Raw genomic sequence first — 21,944 nt, 5'->3', positions numbered from 1 at the left:
TATACGTGAAGAAAACTCTTGTCTCCATTTTCTAATTTTTTGTGTTTTTTTTCTGACCCTAATTGATCACTACAGCGTCACACAAAAGTAGGCTATCAATATTTGAAAAATGAGATTGAAACACGGTGGTAGATCTGCTCCTTTTTTTAAATATTAATCCTGTAAAGTAAAATATTCTACCCGACAGAAACGATGTATGTTCTCTTCACCGGCATTCCTTATAGCTACGCAAGCCTTTTATATGTTGCACGTCGTATGACAGCGTTATACTCTGAAAATAGCAGATCTACAAGCTCACAACTCATCTTATCGTGATGTGTCGTGATTGTAGTGACCTACCATTTTTGAAAATGTTGACAATGCATCAACTTGGATGGTATTCTTAGTCATGCTTCAGAAGCTGCTGTGTTTTGTTTACTGTACGAGTTGTTGCACCCAGGAGAGCCGAGCAGAGGCGCTCATTAAAATGTCTGAAAAATAAAACAAAGAAGAAAGAGGAACAATTACAAGCCTAATTTGATAAACAAAACAGAGCATGTTGGGGTATTTTTTTTGTCACATTTCTTTAGTTCAGCCCCATTTTCTCTCTCTCCACCCTCTACAGTGTTTTCATTAGGCTACAGCCCTTCCTCTTGCCTACAGTGTCAGTTTATGCAGTAGAGTTGATTAGTTTCTGTGTTCCCTGTTTCTTGCCTGCTGAGTCGGCCTTCCCCGTCGAGCTAAATGGCTCCACTGGATGACTGCTTGACGTCCCTGTGCCAATTACAGCTCACTAACGAGTCAAATGCCAGTTGCCCTCATTAAGCATTTGAATGAGCTGAAAAGTGAGCAAACTATTAGTGCAGTGGGCGTGCATGCAGTAAGCCACTGCAGTAGCAAATAGTAGAAGCAATTTCAGAGGGCTGAGGTGTGGTAAAAGGTGTAGTTAATTGGTGTGTATGTGGTGTGTGACTTTGTTGTACGACAGTGTTGCGCGCTCCAAAATAGCCTGCGTTGCCGTCATACAGTACGTATATGATGGAGCATAAATTAGGCTTTACTCTGTCTGGCTGTTGACATTTGACCTCCTTGGTCTGTGACCCTTCTTGGAATCCAGGGTGTTCCTCGAGGACCTGGAAGGATGTCTGGAGACCCCCGAAGGGGTAGGGGCCTGTTTTCTGGCACGGGTGAGGAAAACCGACAACTTCATGTCTTCATTGTCTAGCTGGCAGCTTGTCTGTACATGTAGTTTGGAAAGATTGGATTGCCAGTAGATGACTCTGATGTACTGTACTGTACTGTGCCCCATGCTTCTTCTCCAGAAAGAGAACTTCCAGATGTATGAATGCTACTGTCAGAATAAGACTCGCTCCGACACCCTGTGGAGACAGTTCTCAGACTGTGCCTTCTTCCAGGTTGGTGTCACTGGGACTTTTAAGCCTAGTTCAGACCAAAGCTTCACCGCGAGGTTAAAGCATATATCATAATAGTGACTCAATTCATGTTTGTGTATTAATATGACAATTCTCTTGAATTTTTTTATTGAATTTTTATTGTCAAGCTAATTATGCTCTACTTCTACTCTTCTGGCTCAAGGAATGTCAGAAAAAGCTGGAGCACAAACTTGGTCTGGACTCCTACCTCTTGAAACCAGTGCAACGTCTCACCAAATACCAGCTCCTACTCAAGGTTGGAGAATGAACGGCATCGCATGACACACTCAACGGTGAAAATTAAAGTGTTAATTTGATGGGTATAGTCGGTAGTGCTGTCGCCTCACAGCTAGAAGGTCCTGGGTTCGATTCCCGCTGGGGACTCGCTGGGCGCTGGGGGCGTGTTCCCTCCTCCGCGTCATCGGTGCCCATACCCGAGGCGGGGTTGGTGAAAGGACCTTTCTGTGTGGAGTTTGCATGTTCTCCCCGTGTCTCCTAGGGTATAGGTACCCTCACAAAAACATGCCGTAATCTCTAAATTACCTCCCCCTGGCCAGCCTGATGGAGGGGAAAGGAACTGGTCAGAATAACGTGTTCCTTCCACACACTACGTCCGGCCGGGGAACCTCTCCCCTGTCAGGTGAAAAGAAGCTTGGACTCCTCATGCATAGAAGGAAGCATGAGGTCAGTCCGCTGCCCCCCCAGGTTGGCAGAAGAAGTGTAGCGCCCAGGATTACATTAGATAATTGACACTGGGTGAAAAATAATTGAAAAAAAGTGGACCCTTATTGGTCCAGTTAGAAAGCCCTGGCATGCTCTATACTCCATGAAGTTGGATTGGAGATCAACCGACCATTTGTGATAGTAAATCCACGTACATAAAACCCAGAACTAATCGGCATGGGATTGCACAACCCTGTCTGGGGTCATAGGTTAGAGTGCAACATATATTGAAATAGCTTTTAAGTTTTAATCATATCTGTTATCGATCGACCCCATTCACTGTGCATGCTCACGCAGTACACACTTTGTTCAGGAGCTGCTGAAATACAGTACGGGCTGTGAGGGAGCCACCGAGCTGCAGGGGGCGCTAGCAGCCATGCTGGATTTGCTCAAGGCGGTGAATGACTCCATGCATCAGATATCTATCACAGGATATGAGGTGGGCGTTGTGTGGGTCCATGTGTGCATGTTGTGGTGTGGGAAATTAAACATATTGTCTGGCTGTCGGGCAGAAAGCTTTTTTTTCTTCGTAAATGAAAGCCCTACTTCATCATAGTTCAGTGGCGTGCACAGATAAGACACTAGGTGGTGCTAGAGCACCCGCCCTTTTGCTCTTAACGTCTCTTTTGTCTACTGTACCAGAACTAGGGTGACCAGATGTCCCCCTTTGCGTGGGACAGTCCCTCATTTCCAAGACTTTTCAGGTGTCCCACAAATTGAGACCCTGTCCCACATTGTGACTGGCAGGCAGCAGTGTTCAAATGCCCTAATTGTTAGTCCCTTAATGTTTAAAATGACAAATATCCCCTAGGGCCTAGTAGGCACAGTATACCAAGTCGGCCATACCACCCATGACCAAAATTAACATTTTAAATGTGAGACACCAGAGGGGTTTAATAACAAAAAAATGATATGATAGGCCAATATCATAGGCCTATGGTTGAATGTGACATTAAGGCATTTATGCTTAAGTAATAAGTTGCTACTTGCTAAGCCCGTCCCATCCACCCGTCCAACTTGTCCCACACAAAGCGATACTTCTGTCCCTCAAATTAACAGTTGCATTGTTTTATTTTATTTGTTATTATTGCTTCATTTTACACTGGTGTATTGTATTGCATTGTATCGTATTGTTTTCTCTGACCTGTGAAGCACTTTGGTACGATGAGAGTAGTTTTTAAATGTGCTATACAAATTAAATTGATTTGATTTGATGTTGCCCTCTGGACAGCAATGTGGCCTTTTTGAAAGCTAGTTTTTGTTTTGTACAGTGTGCAGTATGTGGCCCATGGGGACATCGATCAAATCTGGATTAAAAGCTTCTAATATATTATTTATGCCCCCAAATCTATAAACCTCACACTGTTAACTTAAGGCAACTGGCGGTTCCAACGGCCACACATGGTGCCCTTTTTTTTCACTTGAGCACCTGTCTGTATGTGCCACTGTAATAGTTTGTAGACCTTCTATTTTCACAATCTTAAAATGTTTTTAAAATAATAAACGGTTTTGAACATAATATATAGTACGAGGTTTCATCGCGACAGAGATGACAATTATGGCATATAACAACACATGGCGGTCATTTTGTTCTTGCATGACTCTTTAGCAAAATGATTTGAAACCTTGAATTACTAGTTACTGTGTAGATTTTTATTATTAGGCTATTACAAAACATGCATTAACCACTTCAGCCCTATATACAAGTCGAGTCACAATGCGTTGACAGTCATGCGATGCATTGTGAGCTTGTAGATCTGCTATTTTCAACATATTTGTATACAGTACATGTGAAAACTTGAAATGAGACATTCTGCGTAGTGAGTACTTTCTACTTTTGGTACTTTAAGTACATTTTGATGCCAACACAAGTACATTTTGAATTCCGCACTTTTAGTTGTAATGGAGTAGTTCTATGCTTTTACTTAACCCATTCTGTGCAGGAACCCCTTTTGGTGTTTTAAGAATTATGTTATGCTTTAGCTATTGAATAGCAGAATAGCAGATCTACAAGCTCATAGCGTGGCACCGAGTGCCACTCTACGAGGTTGTAGATCTGATATTTTTGAAAAATCGTGACAATGTGGCGCAAATCTTTGAATACATGCTTTCACAGAGAAAGCAAACTAAAATCTTTGCTTCTGCGAGGTCCCTGAAAAAACGTATTTTTAGATGGGGGTCAGCGGCCCAATTACATATGATTTTGGGGGTCCTTGACATGAAAATGTTTGAGAACGACTGACATAGAAACATGCGTTTTTCAGAAAACTGACCAGGATTTAGAAGGCATTTGTAGAATCGTCTAAATCTGGGTTAAGTAAAACAAGTGAGTACTGTTTCTCCACCACTGCTCTCTCTCTCTCTGTCTCTCTGGCCGTGCAGGGCGAGCTGTGCGACCTGGGCCGTGTGCTCATGCAGGGCTCCTTCAGCGTGTGGATCAGCCACAAGCGAGGCCCCACGCGCATGAAGGAGCTGACGCGCTTCAAGCCCATGCAGAGGCACCTGTTCCTGTACGAGAGAGCCCTGCTCTTCTGCAAGCGGCGAGAGGAGCCGGGGGAGGGCGGAGACAAGGCCCCGTCCTACGGCTTCAAACACTGTCTCAGGGTATGGTTTATTTTCTATCGCTTTCTGTTTCAAGTTTTAATAGAATAATCGATATGCACATTTTTTATAAATATTTTTTTGTTATTTTTAATTCATCAATGAGTCTAGTCTAAGGTGTTGGTGAACACAAATAGATTTTTTTGTAATCAAATAAATCAATGTGTCTCAAGGCCTATATCTAATACTTAGTTGTACGATGTAGCACAAAACTTGTGAAAGCCTATCTACAAGCTCAAAGGACATTGCTACGTGAAGCTAGTAAATCGGCTATTTTTAAAACATTATGAAAGAGAAAGAAAGAAAAGGTCCCCCCCCCCCCCCTAAAATATCTTTACTTACTTCAGTTATTTGTTGCACCCCTAATGCACTTAATGCTGTTATAAGAGGCAGGTTTTGGTTTGTGTCATTCATGTTCGGAAGTCACTGCGGATGGTGGCGTCACAGCAACAGCTGCCACGGCACTTGATTTATTATTGAGGCTGTGTGGAGGAAGCAGTCAGTCACACGGGTGCGTGTGTGTGTGTGTGTGTGTGTGTGTGTGTGTGTGTGTGCGTGCGTGCGTGCGTGCTGCCACGCCACAGAGCAGATGTGTAAAGTGATGTAAGTCTGATATGAACCTTACGTGTCATCATCCGCCTCGTCCTCCTCCATGGCGTGTTGTTGTTGTTGTGAGCGTACGTGTGTTTCCTCCTCTTGGCAGATGACTGCCGTGGGGATCACGGAGAACGTCAAGGGAGACGTGAAGAAGTTCGAGATCTGGTACAGTGGCAGGGAGGAGGTGTACGTCATCCAGGTGAGGCAGTGTTGTGTTTTTGGCACATTTTAGATTTTTTGTTTTAGTCATAGTCTTTTGGATAGTTTACATTTTAGCTTTAGTCTCATTTTACTCACCTGGAATGTTTTTGTGTTAAGTCGAGTTTTAGTCGATTAAATATCATAAGATTTTAGTCGACTAAATCTACACTTGATTTAGTCGACTAAAATGTATTTTGTCGGGCCTTGATGTCGTCGTAATGACAGATCTACAAGATCTACGAGCTTGTAGATCTGCTATTTTCAGCATGCAACCAAGAGTAAAAGGACTTATACTGGATCTCTTGTCCACTAGTCCCTTCCGAACGTTTTAGTCTAGTTTTTATTTGTTTGACGAAATTGTCAATATAATTAGTCTTATAGTATTAGTCATCATAGCTTAGTTTTCATTTAGTTTCTATGTAGTTTTCGCCAGTGAAAAAAGGTAGTCGACGAACATTCTTCGTCTTAGTTTTAGTCGACGAAATCAACACTGCGAGGTGAGGACACAAGCTTTCACTGCTGCATCTACAAGATATCCATGTACAATTTGTACAGCTAATTGACTATATTCACACAGCAGCACGAGAGAGAGCGTGTGCTGGGATACTGTAGGTCTCCTTCTTTGAAGAACACAGCGCGTGAATTGCATTTTAGGGAAGGGAAAAAAATGTAAATGGAATCGGCCAACCTAAATGTAACCAGTACTCAACAGCCTTCCTAGAAAATGTCTTGAGTAAAAGTTAAATATTTGTCTTGGAAATCTAGCCTACTTGAGTAAAATGTATCAAAAAGTACAGATACTCAATCTGTACTTAAAGGGGAATACCACTCATTTGACCTGGAACCACTTACCTCATTAAAGAATCAATGGGAGGGAGAGTTAGGGACACAAATTTCTGATGATGTTTGGAAGGAAGTGCTGGATAGTAAAAAATCAGTAACATTATGAAGTACATCTCAGTGACATTAGCGGGTCTATATGGCATAGTGTGATATGTTATGTGATCTCCCATGCAGGCTCCCAGCGTGGAGGTCAAGATGGCCTGGCTCAACCAACTCCGCAGGATCCTCACCAACCAGCAGAAGCTCCTGAAAGGTCTCAGTGCGTCTGCATGTGGAAACCTCATAATGTCCAGAACCTTCACTTTTTTCAGGAAACTGAAGGGGGAAAAAAATGAAATTATGCATGAGATACAAGTTTGTGATACCACATTTACCCTGGCGTCCCTACAGTATATTATCATCATATAATAGGCAATCATTCCCCCCAAAACAGCAGATCTACAAGCTTGTATATCTGCTCATTTTTCGATAAAGAGATTTTGGTGTAGAGGGGAAAAGGAGGAGCCAAGTATAGACACCTGGGGGACCCCAGTCAATGGTTTAAGTGGTTTACGCTCTTAATTTAGTCTCCTAGAATCTAGAATGATCCAGGTGCGACCAAATTCTTTCTTTCTTTCTTTCTTTCTTCATTTCCTTCTTTTCCTCTTCCAGATGAAGCTTATCAACACAGCCACATGGTTGAACACAAATCCCTCTCCTCGCTGTCTGAGAGGTCAGTCAGTGCCAGACTGTGGCTGCTCACTTATTCTTGTTTGTGTATAACAGTGTTCTCAGGGCGTGGCTAGTATGTACACACACACACACACACACACACACACACACACACACACACACACACACACACACACACACACACACACACACACACACACACACACACACGCATAATGTTAAGTAACTGCTCTACTATCTATCTGCCTTTTGCTGAGATTTCATTCATCTAATCTTCACTGCTTCAGTGAATGTGTGGTGAGTGTTTTGTTGAGCCTTGGGCGTAGGCTGTGTGTTTGTGTATGCGTGTGTGCGCGGCTGTCCGTGTGCGTGCGTGTGTTGTGCGTGCGTGCATTTGTTCGTTCGTGTGAGAAAGGGGCCAGAGTGGCCCACTCTCTCTACTCTCTCTCTGTGTTGTTTGCCTATCCTATATCCCCACTCCTGCCATGCCGTCCCCCTGTAGGGGCGTGCGTCCGTCCAGAGGGGTTCCCAGGGGCTGTCTGCCGGGGCTGGACTTTGTCTCGCTGTCCGCTGACGTGTTTCTGTGCCTGCGGTCCCGGAGCCCCCGCCCCAGAAGCCCCCGGCAGCACCGCCCCCGGCCACGCCCCCCCCGCCACCGCGCTCCCCAGCGCCACTGACCCAACCCTGACGCTCAGTGGTAAACTCAGCCTCGAGCCCTGCCCGGTTTCCACTCGCCTCGCCTTCGGCATGGCCCCGGCCCGGCTTGTTGGGGGAGAAAAGAAAGAAAAAAAACGACAAGAAATAAACCCAGGGGGGGCTGCTGTGTTTGCATACTGACCGTCACCTGCTATACCCTCCATCCCTGCCATTATGGCTCATAACTAACCTCCCCCCTACCTACACAGTACACACACACACACACACGCGCGCACACACACACACACACACACACACACACACACACACACACACACACACACACACACACACACACACACACACACACACACACACACACACATATACACACACACACACACCCACACACACACACACATTGAGAGGCCAGTGTCCTCGTAGCCCTGCCACCTCTCACATGGTTCCATCTAAATCACTGCACTCATCTTTGCATCTCCCGATCTGCAATTCTGCATGTAATGCAAAGGGTTCAATTCAAGTAACTTAATAATGAAGAAAAGAAAGAATGCTTGACTTCCTCATGGCAACTGCTTTTTTTTTCCTTTTTCTTTTTTTTAGATGAGTCCCGTTTTTTGAGATCTAATCCGATTCCATCCCAGTTTGAACTGGAATCGGTTTTAGGTGAAAACATATTCTCTCACCAAACGAAACATTTTTGCGTTTCGCTGCAGCTCAACGTCCAAGCGCTCTTTATTGGGATCTTGATAAATGGAGACCAGATATTGTGGCTGGTTTTTGACCCGTGTCCAACCTTCCGTTGACATTGCCATCCTCGACAGAGGAGCTTGCAATGTGGCTGCTCTGCAGTGGTGTAAAGAATCTGAGTACATTTTAGTCATTTACTCAAGTACAGTACTTTTACTTCTACTCCACTACGTCTCAGAGGGAAATATTATATTCATACTCCACTACAATCATTTGAAAACTACTAGTTACTTTGTAGCTTTTGATTATTACATAACATACATTGCCAATTTAAAAGAACCGATCTACAATCTCACAATACATTGCGATGCGACGCATTGTGAGCTTGTTGATCTGCTGCTATTTTCAACAAATGGGACATTCTGCTCATACATACATTCAACTTGTTGGTACATTAAGTACATTTTTATACTATTTTACTACTTATATAGTATTTCTGTACTGCAGTATTGATACTTTTACTTAAGTAAAAAAGGAAAATGAAGTACTTTTTCCACCACTGCTGCTCTGTGTGGCTGCTCTGCCCTGCTGTGTCTGGCTTGTGCCTGAACGCTCATGGCTGTATGAGTTTGTACTGTGCTGGACACGAACGACACTGATCTGAGGAGCAGCTTTCACTGTTGTTTTTGGACAGCAAATTTCTGTTTTAGTCATAGTCTTTGGAATTAAACTTAATTTAGTTTTTAGTCACATTTTAGTCACCTGGAATGTTTTTGTGTTAAGTCTAGTTTTAGTCGACTAAATGTCATAAGATTTTAGTCCTAGACTAAATCTACAGTTGATTTAGTCGACTAAAATGTGTTTTGGCGGGCCTTGATGCCGTCGTAATGACCGGTTTCACACTAGCAGATCTGCTATTTTCAAGTGTAAAATGTCCTTGTTTAACATTTTAGTCTAGTTTTTATTAGCTGACGAAATTGTCAAAATATTTAGTCTTAGTTTTGGTCATCATATAGCTTAGTTTTTATTTAGTTTCCATTTAGTTTTCCTCAGTGAAAAAAGGTAGTCGACGAACATCTTTTTCGTCTTCGTTTTAGTCGACGAAATCAACACTCTCTCTCACGGGTCTGGGGTTGGCTTTGGAAAAGGTCAAAAGCTGCTCCTGTAGATCTGTAAGGCTGAGTGAGGAGAACACATGTTTGATCACCGTGGCTCCTTTTCCTCCATGCAGGATTTGAACCGCTTCAGTTCTTTCTGGTTCTTAGTCCATGAGCCACAGCTCCAAAATTGGAACGTTAATTATGATCTGAGTGGGCAAAACTTATATTAAATTATTTATAGGATCAATATAAGTAAACCCTTCCACAGTAGTAGCTTTTTCATATTTTCAATTTGTTTTGCATATTTTCCTATATGATGCCTAATTTGCATATACATTTCAGAAAATGTGTAATACAATAAATCATTGTCTTTGTGTATAAGTAATCAACCATGGAAGTTTCATGGGTGATAACTATTAATTACATTTGACCTATTCACCCATCACGTATACTGTAGATGAAAATTACAAAATGTGTGATAAAGCTACTCTTGTGGAAGCGTTATCAATCATATATTAATTTACTTATATTGATCCTATAGTATACACAATTTAACATAGGTATGGTTTTGCCCACTCAATTCATTATTACTGTTCCAATGTTGGAGCTCTGGCTCATAGACTATAAGAACCAATAAAGAACTGAACCGGTTCCACCCGGTTCCATCGCGGTGGAAAAGGGGCCTAGTGTGCACAGCAGCAGAGCAGAGCACTTTATAACGGATGTATCTTTTCCAGCAAACAGCAGAGGGCGTCAGTGAGTTCAGATGATACTGAGTCGGGTCGGAGCAGCCCGGACCCCCAGTCTCACTCCCCTCCTCATCGCCGCAACCGCAGGAGTGAGTGCAGCACTCACGCACGCACGCACAAATACATACACACACACACACACACACACACACACACACACACACACACACACACACACACACACACACACACACACACACACCACCACCACACGGTGTCATACTGCTGTTTCTAAGACCTAGGTTCATGATTGACTTCCTCCCCTAATGCAGATTATAGCCCTCCATTATCAATGATCTAATTGAGTAGCATCGGAAACCCAGATGTTTTTATTTCCAGGGGGAAAAGAGAGTCCACTTCAATTCGGCATAGAGTAGCGCAAACATCGCTCACTCTCTGCTGATTTCTGATCGTCTGCACCTTTGTTAAATTGATGCAGACACGCACACACGTACACACACACTCCTCTCTCTCTGTCGCTTTAATTAATTAGTCTCATGTCCAGCAGCTGTGCCTAGTTTCTCCCGGCGGATCCTGCCTATGCCATAAAAAGCATAGGTGAGTTCCAGACTACTAATTGAGTGGTTCAGACTAGAGATGACATATTTCTACATAGTCTGAAGGAAGGAAGTGAGCCCAGTGTCGATGACCTCGGCTCGGAGACACTGGGCTCACTGCTAAAATCTAAAACCACATATTACACACATAAAGACCGCCAGGAAAGTGTTCTAAATCTTCTAAACGTCAATAACATAATATATTCTTTTTTGCAAAAAGGGTGAAATGTCCCTTTAATCTTCTCAAATGAACACCCGTTTTTAGATTCATTATTATTATTATATATTTTTGCAATCACCTGTAGTACGAAGCTAACGTTACTATGAACGAATTACACAAAATGTCATCAGTCAGTCTGGCTGCCGTAAAACCTCTTGTGTTCGCCAACACCTTATTGTGTGTGTGTGTGTGTGTGTGTGTGTGTGTGTGTGTGTGTGTGTGTGTGTTTGCGTGCTCCCAGGTTGGCCCGGCGCTCACCACTCAGTGGACATCTGTGAGAGCTTGGAGGAGTGGTCTGGAGGACCAGGCCCCGCCTCCCAGCCCTCTGACACGGAAGAAGATTCCCCCGGACAACTGGTGAGCACAGCACACACTACCACCAAAGATATTCAGTTTAACTGGTGAGCACAGCACACACTACCACCAAAGATATTCAGTTTAACTGGTGAGCACAGCACCATACTACCACCAAAGATATTCAGTTTAACTGGTGAGCACAGCACCATACTACCACCAAAGATATTCAGTTTAACTGGTGAGCACAGCACATACTACCACAAAGATATTCAGTTTAACTGGTGAGCACAGCACCATACTACCACCAAAGATATTCAGTTTAACTGGTGAGCACAGCACACACTACCACCAAAGATATTCAGTTTAACTGGTGAGCACAGCACATACTACCACCAAAGATTCAATTAATTGGAAAGATACAACGCAAAATGGTCTCTCCTAAGTGGGCGCTGTCTGGTGCTATATAGATCCTGTGAGTGTGTGTCGCTGGGACATAGAAAGGTTGATAATAAAGTAAATTTTTGTCTCAGTCAACACATGGTTAAATCTACAGGAGACGTCATGTCTAGCTGTAACTTCAAATTGAGATTATGTATTATGATTGATGTGATTGATGAAGATAACACTGCCTCCTTCTCCTGGCAGCTCTCTGCTGCCGCCTGGTGGCCAGTGAAATATATTGTCATTGTAGGTGTCCACATACTGTACAGTATACAGTGTGTACTACTGTATCTGTATCTCTCTCATTCGGTAACTGGCAGGTTTTATAGAAATGCGTGATTTTTACATTAATATTAAAACAATTAATTGGACAGAATGTGTATAAAGAGCTAAGAACAGCCATCAACCATTTGGAAAAGACACTCGACTACCTAAACAAAATCTATATTTTATATAAAAAACATTTAATAAACACACTTGATTTTGATGGCATGGGGTCTTTAAACAAAACATATTTAGGAAGGAGCATTCAGTGATTTGGGTGATTTGGAAACCCCCCCAGTCTGCCCCGGTAACAAGATGTGCACATGCACGCACTACAGTGGGGGGACACGACAGGCCAACAGCACGCACAACAAGGCCCGCCCCCACTCTATCCTGATTGCCGGAAGGCCCCTCTCTATCCTGATTGGATGAAGGCTAGGCCACCTAGCCAAAAACGAAGGGTTTCTTTTTTTTACCCCAGGGGTTAACTGGGGAGAATACTGGACTACTCGCCCCGGTGCTTGCCCGTTTTTCCTCCCGGACTTTTCCCCAGTGAGGGGGATAACTTTGTAATATGCTATTGTTTGTATTCTTTTTGGAAAAATATAAAAAGATACTGCTGTGGAAAGGCTATATTATTTGACTTATATTGAACCTATAAACAATTTAGTATTATTTAGTATACCGGTATGTAAGGTTTTGCCCACTCAAATGGTACCTCGTCAGATAATCCCCACATATCCTACAACAACTTCTGTGAACAGACTTCACTGTAGTAGCTTTTCATAAATTATATTTGTACTTGGGCTGTCTGCTGTCATGAAAGTTTACAGTTAGAGAAATTCAAAGTCCAGCCGTCCGCTGTCCAGCCTCTCCCACCCCTCACTGGGGAAAATTCTGGGAGGAAAACAGAAACGGGGCGAGTAGTCTTGTTACCACTGGGGAATACTACTGGGGACAGGTAGGAACTCCTTACAGAGCCCTGGCAGACTGTCATACTGATTGATGTAACCTGTGTCTAGTCTCCAGGTACAGGGCCCTGGCAGACTGTCATACTGATTGATGTAACCTGTGTCTAGTCTCCAGGTACAGGGCCCTGGCAGACTGTCATACTGATGTAACCTGTGTCTAGTCTCCAGGTACATGGCCCTGGCAGACTGTCATACTGATGTAACCTGTGTCTAGTCTCCAGGTACATGGCCCTGGCAGACTGTCATACTGATGTAACCTGTGTCTAGTCTCCAGGTACATGGCCCTGGCAGACTGTCATACTGATGTAACCTGTGTCTAGTCTCCAGGTACATGGCCCTGGCAGACTGTCATACTGATGTAACCTGTGTCTAGTCTCCAGGTACAGGGCCCTGGCAGACTGTCATACTGATTGATGTAACCTCTGTCAGTCTCCAGGTACAGGGCCCTGGCAGACTGTCATACTGATTGATGTAACCTGTGTCTAGTCTCCAGGTACAGGGCCCTGGCAGACTGTCATACTGATTGATGTAACCTCTGTCAGTCTCCAGGAAGGTACAGGGCCCTGGCAGACTGTCATACTGATTGATGTAACCTCTGTCAGTCTCCAGGAAGGTACAGGGCCCTGGCAGACTGTCATACTGATTGATGTAACCTCTGTCAGTCTCCAGGAAGGTACAGGGCCCTGGCAGACTGTCATAGGAACGGACCGGACAGCGTCACCATCAGATGTGGTGATGTCATCCACCTGCAGCACCAAGGCAGCCAGGGCTTCTGGTGAGTGTTTGGCCTGGCAACACCGTCGGTCACCAGTGGTGGGAAAAAAGTACTCGCATTCTTTTTTTTTACTTAAGTAAAAAGTACCAATACTGCAGTGTAGAAATACTCTAAATAAAAGTCCGGAATTCAAAATTGACTTGACTAAGTATTATTGATATCAAAATGTACTTAAAGTACAGAATATCTCATTTCAAGTTTTCAAATATTTTTGAAACTAGCAGATGGCCGAAATAAAGTGGTTAATGGTTAATAATCAAGTTTTCAGATAAATGCAATGGAGTAATGGAGTACAATATTTGGATCGCAGATGTAGTGGAGTAGAAGTAAAAGTATTGGAAATTGGAAATACTCCAGTAAAGTAAAAGAATGTAAAAATGTACAGTACTTTCTACCACTGGTCCCGTTTAAGACAGAAATGCAAGGTTTGTACCATTGTTACTACCAGGGTGTGTGTCCACTGGGTGCATATCTTTGGTCCGACGTCCTAACAGACCGACACACAATAGACTGTCACCCTACCCCAAAACCCTAACCTAACCATACCCCGAACCCTAACCTAACCATAGCCCAAAACCCTAACCTAACCATACCCCGAACCCTAACCTAACCCTAACCACACGCGGAAGCCACACGCGAGTATTCCAGCCACATATGTCGGACTATTGGTATGTCGGACTAACGTAAGCCCCCGTGTCCACTGTCCATCGATGACCGTGTCCTATGGAAGCATTCGCGGAGACAAGACACTTAATCTACCGTAGCTGGCTGCATCAGCTATACAGTATGTATAGGCCTGAAACTGAAAATGTGAATATAAACTGCGTGAAATGGAGCCCCCCCTGCTGTTTTACACCTGGAGTTTGCAGCAATATTGTCACAGTCACAGACTTTGCCTGTCTTGTCTGGCTGTTGTATTTCTCTGTTATGTTAATATGTTCCTGTTCTAGTTGTCTCGGTTCTAATAAAACACCCAACCATGGGTTTTTGATCACTACCTGCCTGGCTGTCCTGCTTTTGGGTCCATCCTCACCACCACACCACCACGTGGCAGAATGATGGAGCAGCATGCAGCGGACAGCACCCCCTGACCACAACCTGTCTACATCTGGTGAGGCCTTGGGGTGTCAAAATGGACATTGTTGAAGCTCCGGGCTAGCTGACTGTTGAGGGGACAATTAGTTTGATGCGCCAGCTGTTTTGACTGTTGGAGGTACTACTATTGGAGCACCGGATGGTAGATTGTGATGTCCTGGCTGGTCGTGGAACTTCTGATATAGGCTACCTCTCCTCGAAGTCCTTTGGTTGTGCTAGCTCCGATTGCACTCGTCAGAAGTCCTGGTTGTTGCGAGTGCTGACTGTCCAGCATCTTTTTTGCCCCAAGAGTCTACTAACCTCTACCATTGGCAGTGGAAGAAAGCTCTGGGGGGGGGGGGGGGTTCAGCCCCTTTCCCTGCCTTTTGGACTCTGTCTAAAATCCCTTTCCCGTCTGCAGTGAAAGAAGGCTCCGGGGGGGGGGGGGGGGGGGGGGGGGGGTTCATGAATCATGGTCCTTTCCTTGCCTGCATGGCCACCTGTCTACAGTACAGTACCTGAACTCTCACTTTCCAGTACTTTCCTAGCTCATTTCTATATTCCTCTCGTGTCCCTCTTCCTCAAGAACATTGTGGGGACACCAGGAGCTGTCCCTAGAGTGTGTGTGTGTGTGTGTGTGTGTGTGTGTGTGTGTGTGTGTGTGTCTTCATGTCTTGTTTCTATGTCTGTATGTCTTCCCCAGGTGTGCAGTATCTCATGTGTAATCAGCCCTCATGTGTAACAGTATATTAGTCTTGCTCCACCAATGAGTCCCTGTTGGATCATTGTTTGGTGGCATGTTAAGTTTGTGTTATCTGTTCTGTTCACCTTTCATAAAACACCCAGCCATGGGTTTTTGATCGCTATATATACCTGCCTGGCTGTCCTGCTTTTGGGTCCTCAGTCACCACACCACTACGTGAAATATATTCTCAATCTTCCCTTCTTGTGTGTCACTGTGTCCACCCCGAAGGGTGCTGAAAACGCAGCTCAAATAATGCACACCTTTAAGTCGCCTCATTTGTATGGCACTTTATCTTGTGCTTCATGCACAAGATATTTGAGCACTAAGTTAAAGCTGCTACAGTATAAGCAATAATATGTCAAAATTATAATGACCTTATATTCAGACAGCCAGCAATGGGTAGAACGTCTCTGTGACACATCTAGGGGCCGCAATCTGCATTCAAAGATGTTCCTAGAAGCTTTGTCATTGGTCGAAAAAAACCTGGTCGCAATGACTAACCAATCAGGAAGCAGACGGGCAAATCGACCATTGACAAAGCTTCTAGGAAAATCTTTGAATGCAGATTGCGGCCCCTAGATGTGTCACAGAGACTACATTCTTTGGGAGCGTTCTACCCATTGCTGGCTGTCTGAATACCAAAAAAAAGGTAATTAAAACGTTGACATAAATTATTATTGGAAAGAAGGTGCAAAACAAATCTGGATCAAATTAAATCACTCTTTGTGTCAGGGTGGCAGTCCCTAACTAACCCCCTCGCTTCATGTCTGCCTTCCTCCAGGCTGGTGAAGAACTTGAGTCGGCGTCAGGAGGGCCTCATGTCAGCATCCAGCCTCCAGATGATCTTAGGAGGACACTCCACCAGACCGGGAGGTAAATGGGACGGGATGGGAGCATAATACAATACAGCTCGGGTCGGCAACCTTTTTTTTTTACATCTTTTTGACCCAGGTGCTATGTTTCCATTTTCTTGATGGTCAGTGTGCCATATCAACAATAAGTTTAATGTTTTGACGCCACATCAAAATGTAATATTTCCAATCGATTTCGATTGTCCATATTATAGGCTATACACCAGTAAGACGCCTGAGGGAGAGAAGCGTGCACTGGCCATATATGGAGCATGTCTTGAGTGTATTTTCGGGCCTGTTGAGAACTCTAGTTTCCGCGGGCTGCCGGGCGCGGCTGCACAACTTTGGGGCGGGCCCGTCTAGAGTTTAAATGGACAGTATCAGTCAAAAGCATACATGGGCAACTGGCGGCCCGGGGGCCACATGCGGCCCCCACCATCACTTAATGTGGCCCTCAGGTTAATATCAGAATATTGAGATATTGATTTCACCTGTTAAAATTCCAAACATGCAAACATGACCAGCTTTAATTACTTCCAATGTATTTGTATTTAGTTCATAAAGTTAACATAACTAAACGAATTTGAAATGAAATAAAAGGGTTACTTTTCAGGATTCCAATTAAAAAACATATTCGGGATTTCAATTCAAATATAGCAAAAATAGCCAATCTACCAAGCTCATAGTTGCCCACTTCATAGTTGCTCACCCCTGGTCAAAAGGGAGACATCGAAGAGGAAGGATGGATGGGGATGGAAGGATCAACATATGGAATGTCAGAATAATTATGTCAGGTTCTGACATAATTATACTAGTATTGATGACATCATGGATCTCCATATATGGGCTTAATTGCGACAGCCTGTCGCATTTATTATGATCCCTGATTCACTATCATACCTGATGATGTCATAGTGATGTCACTAGACATGGGCACAATATATGGGGGCTTTCCCCATGTATGGGGATTTTGAGTGACACACTGACGGACAAAAAGCACACGATTCCATAGTTAACTGCGACCTTCAGTCGCAATAACAACCATCATATATTCTTTCTTCTCTCCTTCTTTAGAAATATTTTCTTTCATATCATCTCTCAGGCTCCCTCCCCAGAGTTTGAATTAACTTAAAATGATGTGCAGCATGTAATTAGCATATGATTATGTGAATGGACTTAATGTAACTGTTTTAAAGTCCTCTCTCTCACATGCCTGTGTGCCAGTGATCTGATCACTCTCCCCAATGTTGGCACACGTGCCTATTAAAGGGACACTTCACCCTTTTTGCTAAAATAATATATGTTAATGACGTTTAGAACACTTTCCTGGGGTCTTTATGTGTGAAATATGTGGTTTTAGATATTTTTGATTTTAGCAATGAGCCCAGTGTCTCTGATGTCATGGACACTGGGCTCACTTCCTTCTAGCGACTGGACAGTGGGGGCCCGTCAAACACATTTTTTTTTTTTAATAATTAGGCGGGTTGATTTACGTAGATCGCGAGTTATTAACGTTTTAAGATTTTTGTTGTAGTCGGCTAAACAGGCAGGGAACATTTTCGATGACGTGTCACTGTTGTGCAACACCGAGGATTGCGCAACAAGATTAATCGATCTCCGTCTCGGGCACATGACCGTACTAAGTACCATGACGGACATCTACGTCATGGGCCCTTAAACTGTTAACCCATTTAGACCTGATCCCGATTCTACAAATGCCTTCTAAATCATGATAGTTGACCTCTGTTTCTATGTCAGTGGTTCTCAAACTATTTCATGTCAAGGACCCCTAGAATTACATGTATTTGGCCGCCGACCCCCATCTGAAAATATGCTGTTCCAGGGACCCTCCAGAAGCAAAGATTTGAGTTAAAAACGTTATATTCCAAATATATATTCCAGATTTGCGCCACACACATATATTTTTCAATAGCTAAATTATAACATAATGTTTAAAACAGAATGAGTTAAGGTTGCCTACCCCAGGTACAATAAATGAACATAATATATATGTGAGAAATCAGAGAGTGTTTGAAATCTCTATGTTCTCCTGTAGACGCAGCAGGGAATCTGAAGGCTAGGAAACTCAGCACCCCATAGGGAAGAAAGCACAACAGAAATGCATCGTGGGTCAACTTTGGACTTTGGACTGACAGACATGTCCCCCAGAGAGACGGACAAAACAGACATGACGACACTGCTGTCTCACAACCGATGATGGACATGCTATACTGTGTTCCTCTCTCCATCGGGCTTTCCCCGCAGCATTCTGGTCAGTAGGACAAGTACAGTATGTGGAAGTCTTTGGGCCTTGCCTTTACCCAAGCGTTCGATTGACAATCTCCCATGGATCGATGCTTTTATTTAGCTTCTTCTGTCTCCTACAGTGGACACACACCGTCAATGTGATGGACGACAAAAGGTGGCACCAGCAATAAGGCACAGGAGGAGCTATTTCGGAACTATTAAGAACTATTAGCTCTCATGAGAAGAATCAACGGCCTATATCCCCGGTTGCGGTTTAATCAACAGTTTTTATTATCTGAACATATTTGGTCAATATAGTACTTGATTCAGTGTGTGTGTGTGTGTGTGTGTGTGTGTGTGTGTGTGTGTGTGCGCTCGTGCACGAATGCCGTGAATGGCATGTTAGTTGTCGCCATTGTATGGACACTAACCCAGGATTTGCCTGAAACATTTCTAAGAAAACAAGGACTTTTATACATAATGCAGTACAGTACCACTCATGTTTAACATGGACCTCATCGTTGACATCTTTCATTTTACCTCATGGTTGTATCTTCATATAGATTTCATTCCTTAAGGCACCTTTCTTCTTCTGAAAGAGTTTGAATGCCAAAATGTGCCATGCCATAATGCCTTTTTTTATTCCTCCTCTTTTTTGGAATATTATGCTCTTTTGTAAAGTACTGTACTGTTTAGCGACGCAATGGCGGATACTGTTCCTGCTTCCACCTCCTCACCGATAATGTTCAAGAGGCACTTTAATGTGTGGTCCGAAGGAGAGAAAAAAAGAAAGGAAGGAAATATTAATTGTGCTTATCGAAAGGTAAGCTGGTCTCTGCTTTATATCACTGTATAAGCCTTCCTAATCAGTGCTGTGTTTAGCTTTGTTTGTCACTAATCAAGATAGGCAGCAGTCGGGTGAGACACAACAACATCCCCCCCCAGGTAGTTGACATATAACAGGGAGGATGGAGTTAGCCTGGTGCACTACTGGGATGAAGGCAGACGTAGCCCCGGGTGATGAAGAAGATGGTATTCGTTGCTGTCGGGAGGAAACCTCATAACTCAATTTTTGAGGTTTTTGATTATTTTTGGCATAAATCAGTGCTATTGAACACCCTTTATGGCTGTATGTTTCGAAAATATTGAACCAATGGAAAGTAGTAAAAAGTGCTTTGGACAAAACCTCTTAACTCCATTGGACCCTCAAAATGTCTGCTAAAGCAACTAACTCCACCACGTCTCCCCCTCTCATGGAAGTAATTGTCTAATTGACGATATATAAAGTCTCAACACCAACTTTGATGAGGCTGTATTGCTTTGTTTTAAACATAAAAGAAACATTTCCTGAAAAATGAACATTTTGGAGTTTGGAGGTTTCCTCCCAACAGCAGAGATATGGGAAGACCCTGCTACAGCCCAGACATGTTGTCACTCCTCTGACTGACAGACAGACATCCTGTCCTCTGTGTGTGCGTCTCCATAATGGAGGCAGATTGTTTCCTCTTTACAGCTCAGTTAATCTTGGGGGCTCACCAATTTGGTGAGGGGGAGGGTGGTGGGGGGGGGGGTGTCATGCAACAAACATGAAATATACCCAGTGTGTCGAACGCTTAATTAAATATTGATTGCGGACTTATACGAATTTACCACATCAAATCATGGCCCCAGTAGGAGGGCCCGCCTTTGATATGTCGCCTTTGATATGGAAATGAGCCTGGGCACACGTTGAGGGGCCCTGCTCCGCACATTTCATGTGTTGTTAATTTATTTATTTTTGCTATCATGTTGTTGCTTTTGCAGCGTGAGGCGTTGACGCAGCCCCGCAAAAAATGATGTCTCTTTGCGTATGTATATACGGGAGAGAGACACACTTGACTGCACCATACTCAGTCCTTTATTTGTCTTCCCTACAATGTTCACAGTACATGGCAACTACTAAAACACTATTTTATGTTTTATTTATACCTTCAATCCAAAATGCTGCAGATTTTTGCACTGAATTCCCAGATATGGGAAGGGGAATTGTCCAGTGTGTTTGTGTTGCTAAATCTTTATTTATGACGGGAAAATGTATGGCAACTTGAGCAGGTTTGTATTGTTAAGACATGAGTCGTTTTTTTGTCCTGACTGGCTTCCTTTTGTAAAGCCGCAGTATTGTACAGAAATGAATAAAGCGTATTTATTGAAATAGTTATATGACATTTTTTTTATGTAACAGCCCAATGTGAATAAAAAAATGTCCAATTTGTTATTGTTAACTTTTGTAGTTTTTTTCTCTCTTTTTTTCCCCCAGAATGCATGTATCTGTATCAATCAATCAACTTTATTATTGTCACAACACAATTACAGGTAATGGTGAGGTGAAAGTCTTGTTTGCAGCTCAAGGTACAAAAGCAAAGAATTAGAAGCAAAGAATGGAAAACAAAATAAGCACAAAAATCCTGCAGAAGCAGCATGTTCAAAATCGGTATCTTGTCATTTAGACCTGAGGTCGATTCTATACAAATGCCTTCTAAATCCTGACAGTTTTCTGAAAAAACCTATGTTTTAGAATTATATGTAATTGGCCGCCGACCCCCCCATCTGAAATATGTTCCAGGGACCTCCCCCAGAAGCAAAGATTTGAGTTAAAAACATTCACCGTGACAGAATATATATTCAAAGATTTGTGACACATTTTCACGATAAAAAAAAATAGCAGACCTACTGTACAAGCTTGTGAGCTTGTAGATCTGCTATTTTTCAATAGCTAAAGCATAACATAATGCTTTAGAGCACCAAAAAGGGTATTCAGTATAGTGCATGTCAGTATCTTGTTGCTTAGATAGTCCGAATGGAAGTCCTAAACAGATTAACTGTGCATCAGTATAGTGCACATTGTAACATATATCTTACACATGCCACAATAATCTCTTCATGACCAGTGGTGGAAGGTAACTAAGTACTTTTACTACTCAGTACTAAGTACTGTACTTAAGTACAATTTTGAGGTATTTGTACTTTACTTGAGTACAGTACTTTTACTTCTACTCCACTACATCTCAGAGCAAAAATGTGTATTTTTACTTCACTACAATTATTTGAAAACTTTAGTTACTAGTTACTTTGGAGATTTTAGAAAACATAGAAAACATACATTAACCACTTCAACCCCATTTAGATTTTGTACAAATTTTGAACTTGCGAAATGGGAAATTCTGCACAATGAGTACTTTTAGTACATTTTGATGCCGATACTTTTGTACTTTTACTCAAGT

At 43.1% G+C, this 21,944-nt stretch overlaps 1 protein-coding gene across 1 annotated transcript in view; it reads left to right on the top strand.

Annotated features, from left to right (window-relative positions):
- mcf2a (MCF.2 cell line derived transforming sequence a) overlaps window positions 1–20,839 on the top strand; it is a 50,901-nt gene extending 30,062 nt beyond the window's left edge. Inside the window, exons 18-30 of the mRNA XM_080774213.1 lie at window positions 1,097–1,166; window positions 1,302–1,394; window positions 1,576–1,668; window positions 2,449–2,574; window positions 4,518–4,739; window positions 5,440–5,532; window positions 6,552–6,630; window positions 7,029–7,089; window positions 10,231–10,331; window positions 11,261–11,376; window positions 13,655–13,767; window positions 16,368–16,459; window positions 18,494–20,839. Coding sequence (XP_080630339.1) covers window positions 1,097–1,166; window positions 1,302–1,394; window positions 1,576–1,668; window positions 2,449–2,574; window positions 4,518–4,739; window positions 5,440–5,532; window positions 6,552–6,630; window positions 7,029–7,089; window positions 10,231–10,331; window positions 11,261–11,376; window positions 13,655–13,767; window positions 16,368–16,459; window positions 18,494–18,537 — 1,303 coding nt within the window. The 3' untranslated portion in view covers window positions 18,538–20,839. The remainder of the gene's footprint in view (window positions 1–1,096; window positions 1,167–1,301; window positions 1,395–1,575; window positions 1,669–2,448; window positions 2,575–4,517; window positions 4,740–5,439; window positions 5,533–6,551; window positions 6,631–7,028; window positions 7,090–10,230; window positions 10,332–11,260; window positions 11,377–13,654; window positions 13,768–16,367; window positions 16,460–18,493) is intronic.
- The last annotated feature ends 1,105 nt before the right edge of the window (window positions 20,840–21,944 follow it).

This window comes from Protomyctophum bolini (genome assembly GCF_963924005.1).
Source record: "Protomyctophum bolini genome assembly, chromosome: 10".
Classification (NCBI taxonomy): domain Eukaryota; kingdom Metazoa; phylum Chordata; class Actinopteri; order Myctophiformes; family Myctophidae; genus Protomyctophum; species Protomyctophum bolini.
This window is presented reverse-complemented; position numbering and strand designations above follow the sequence as displayed.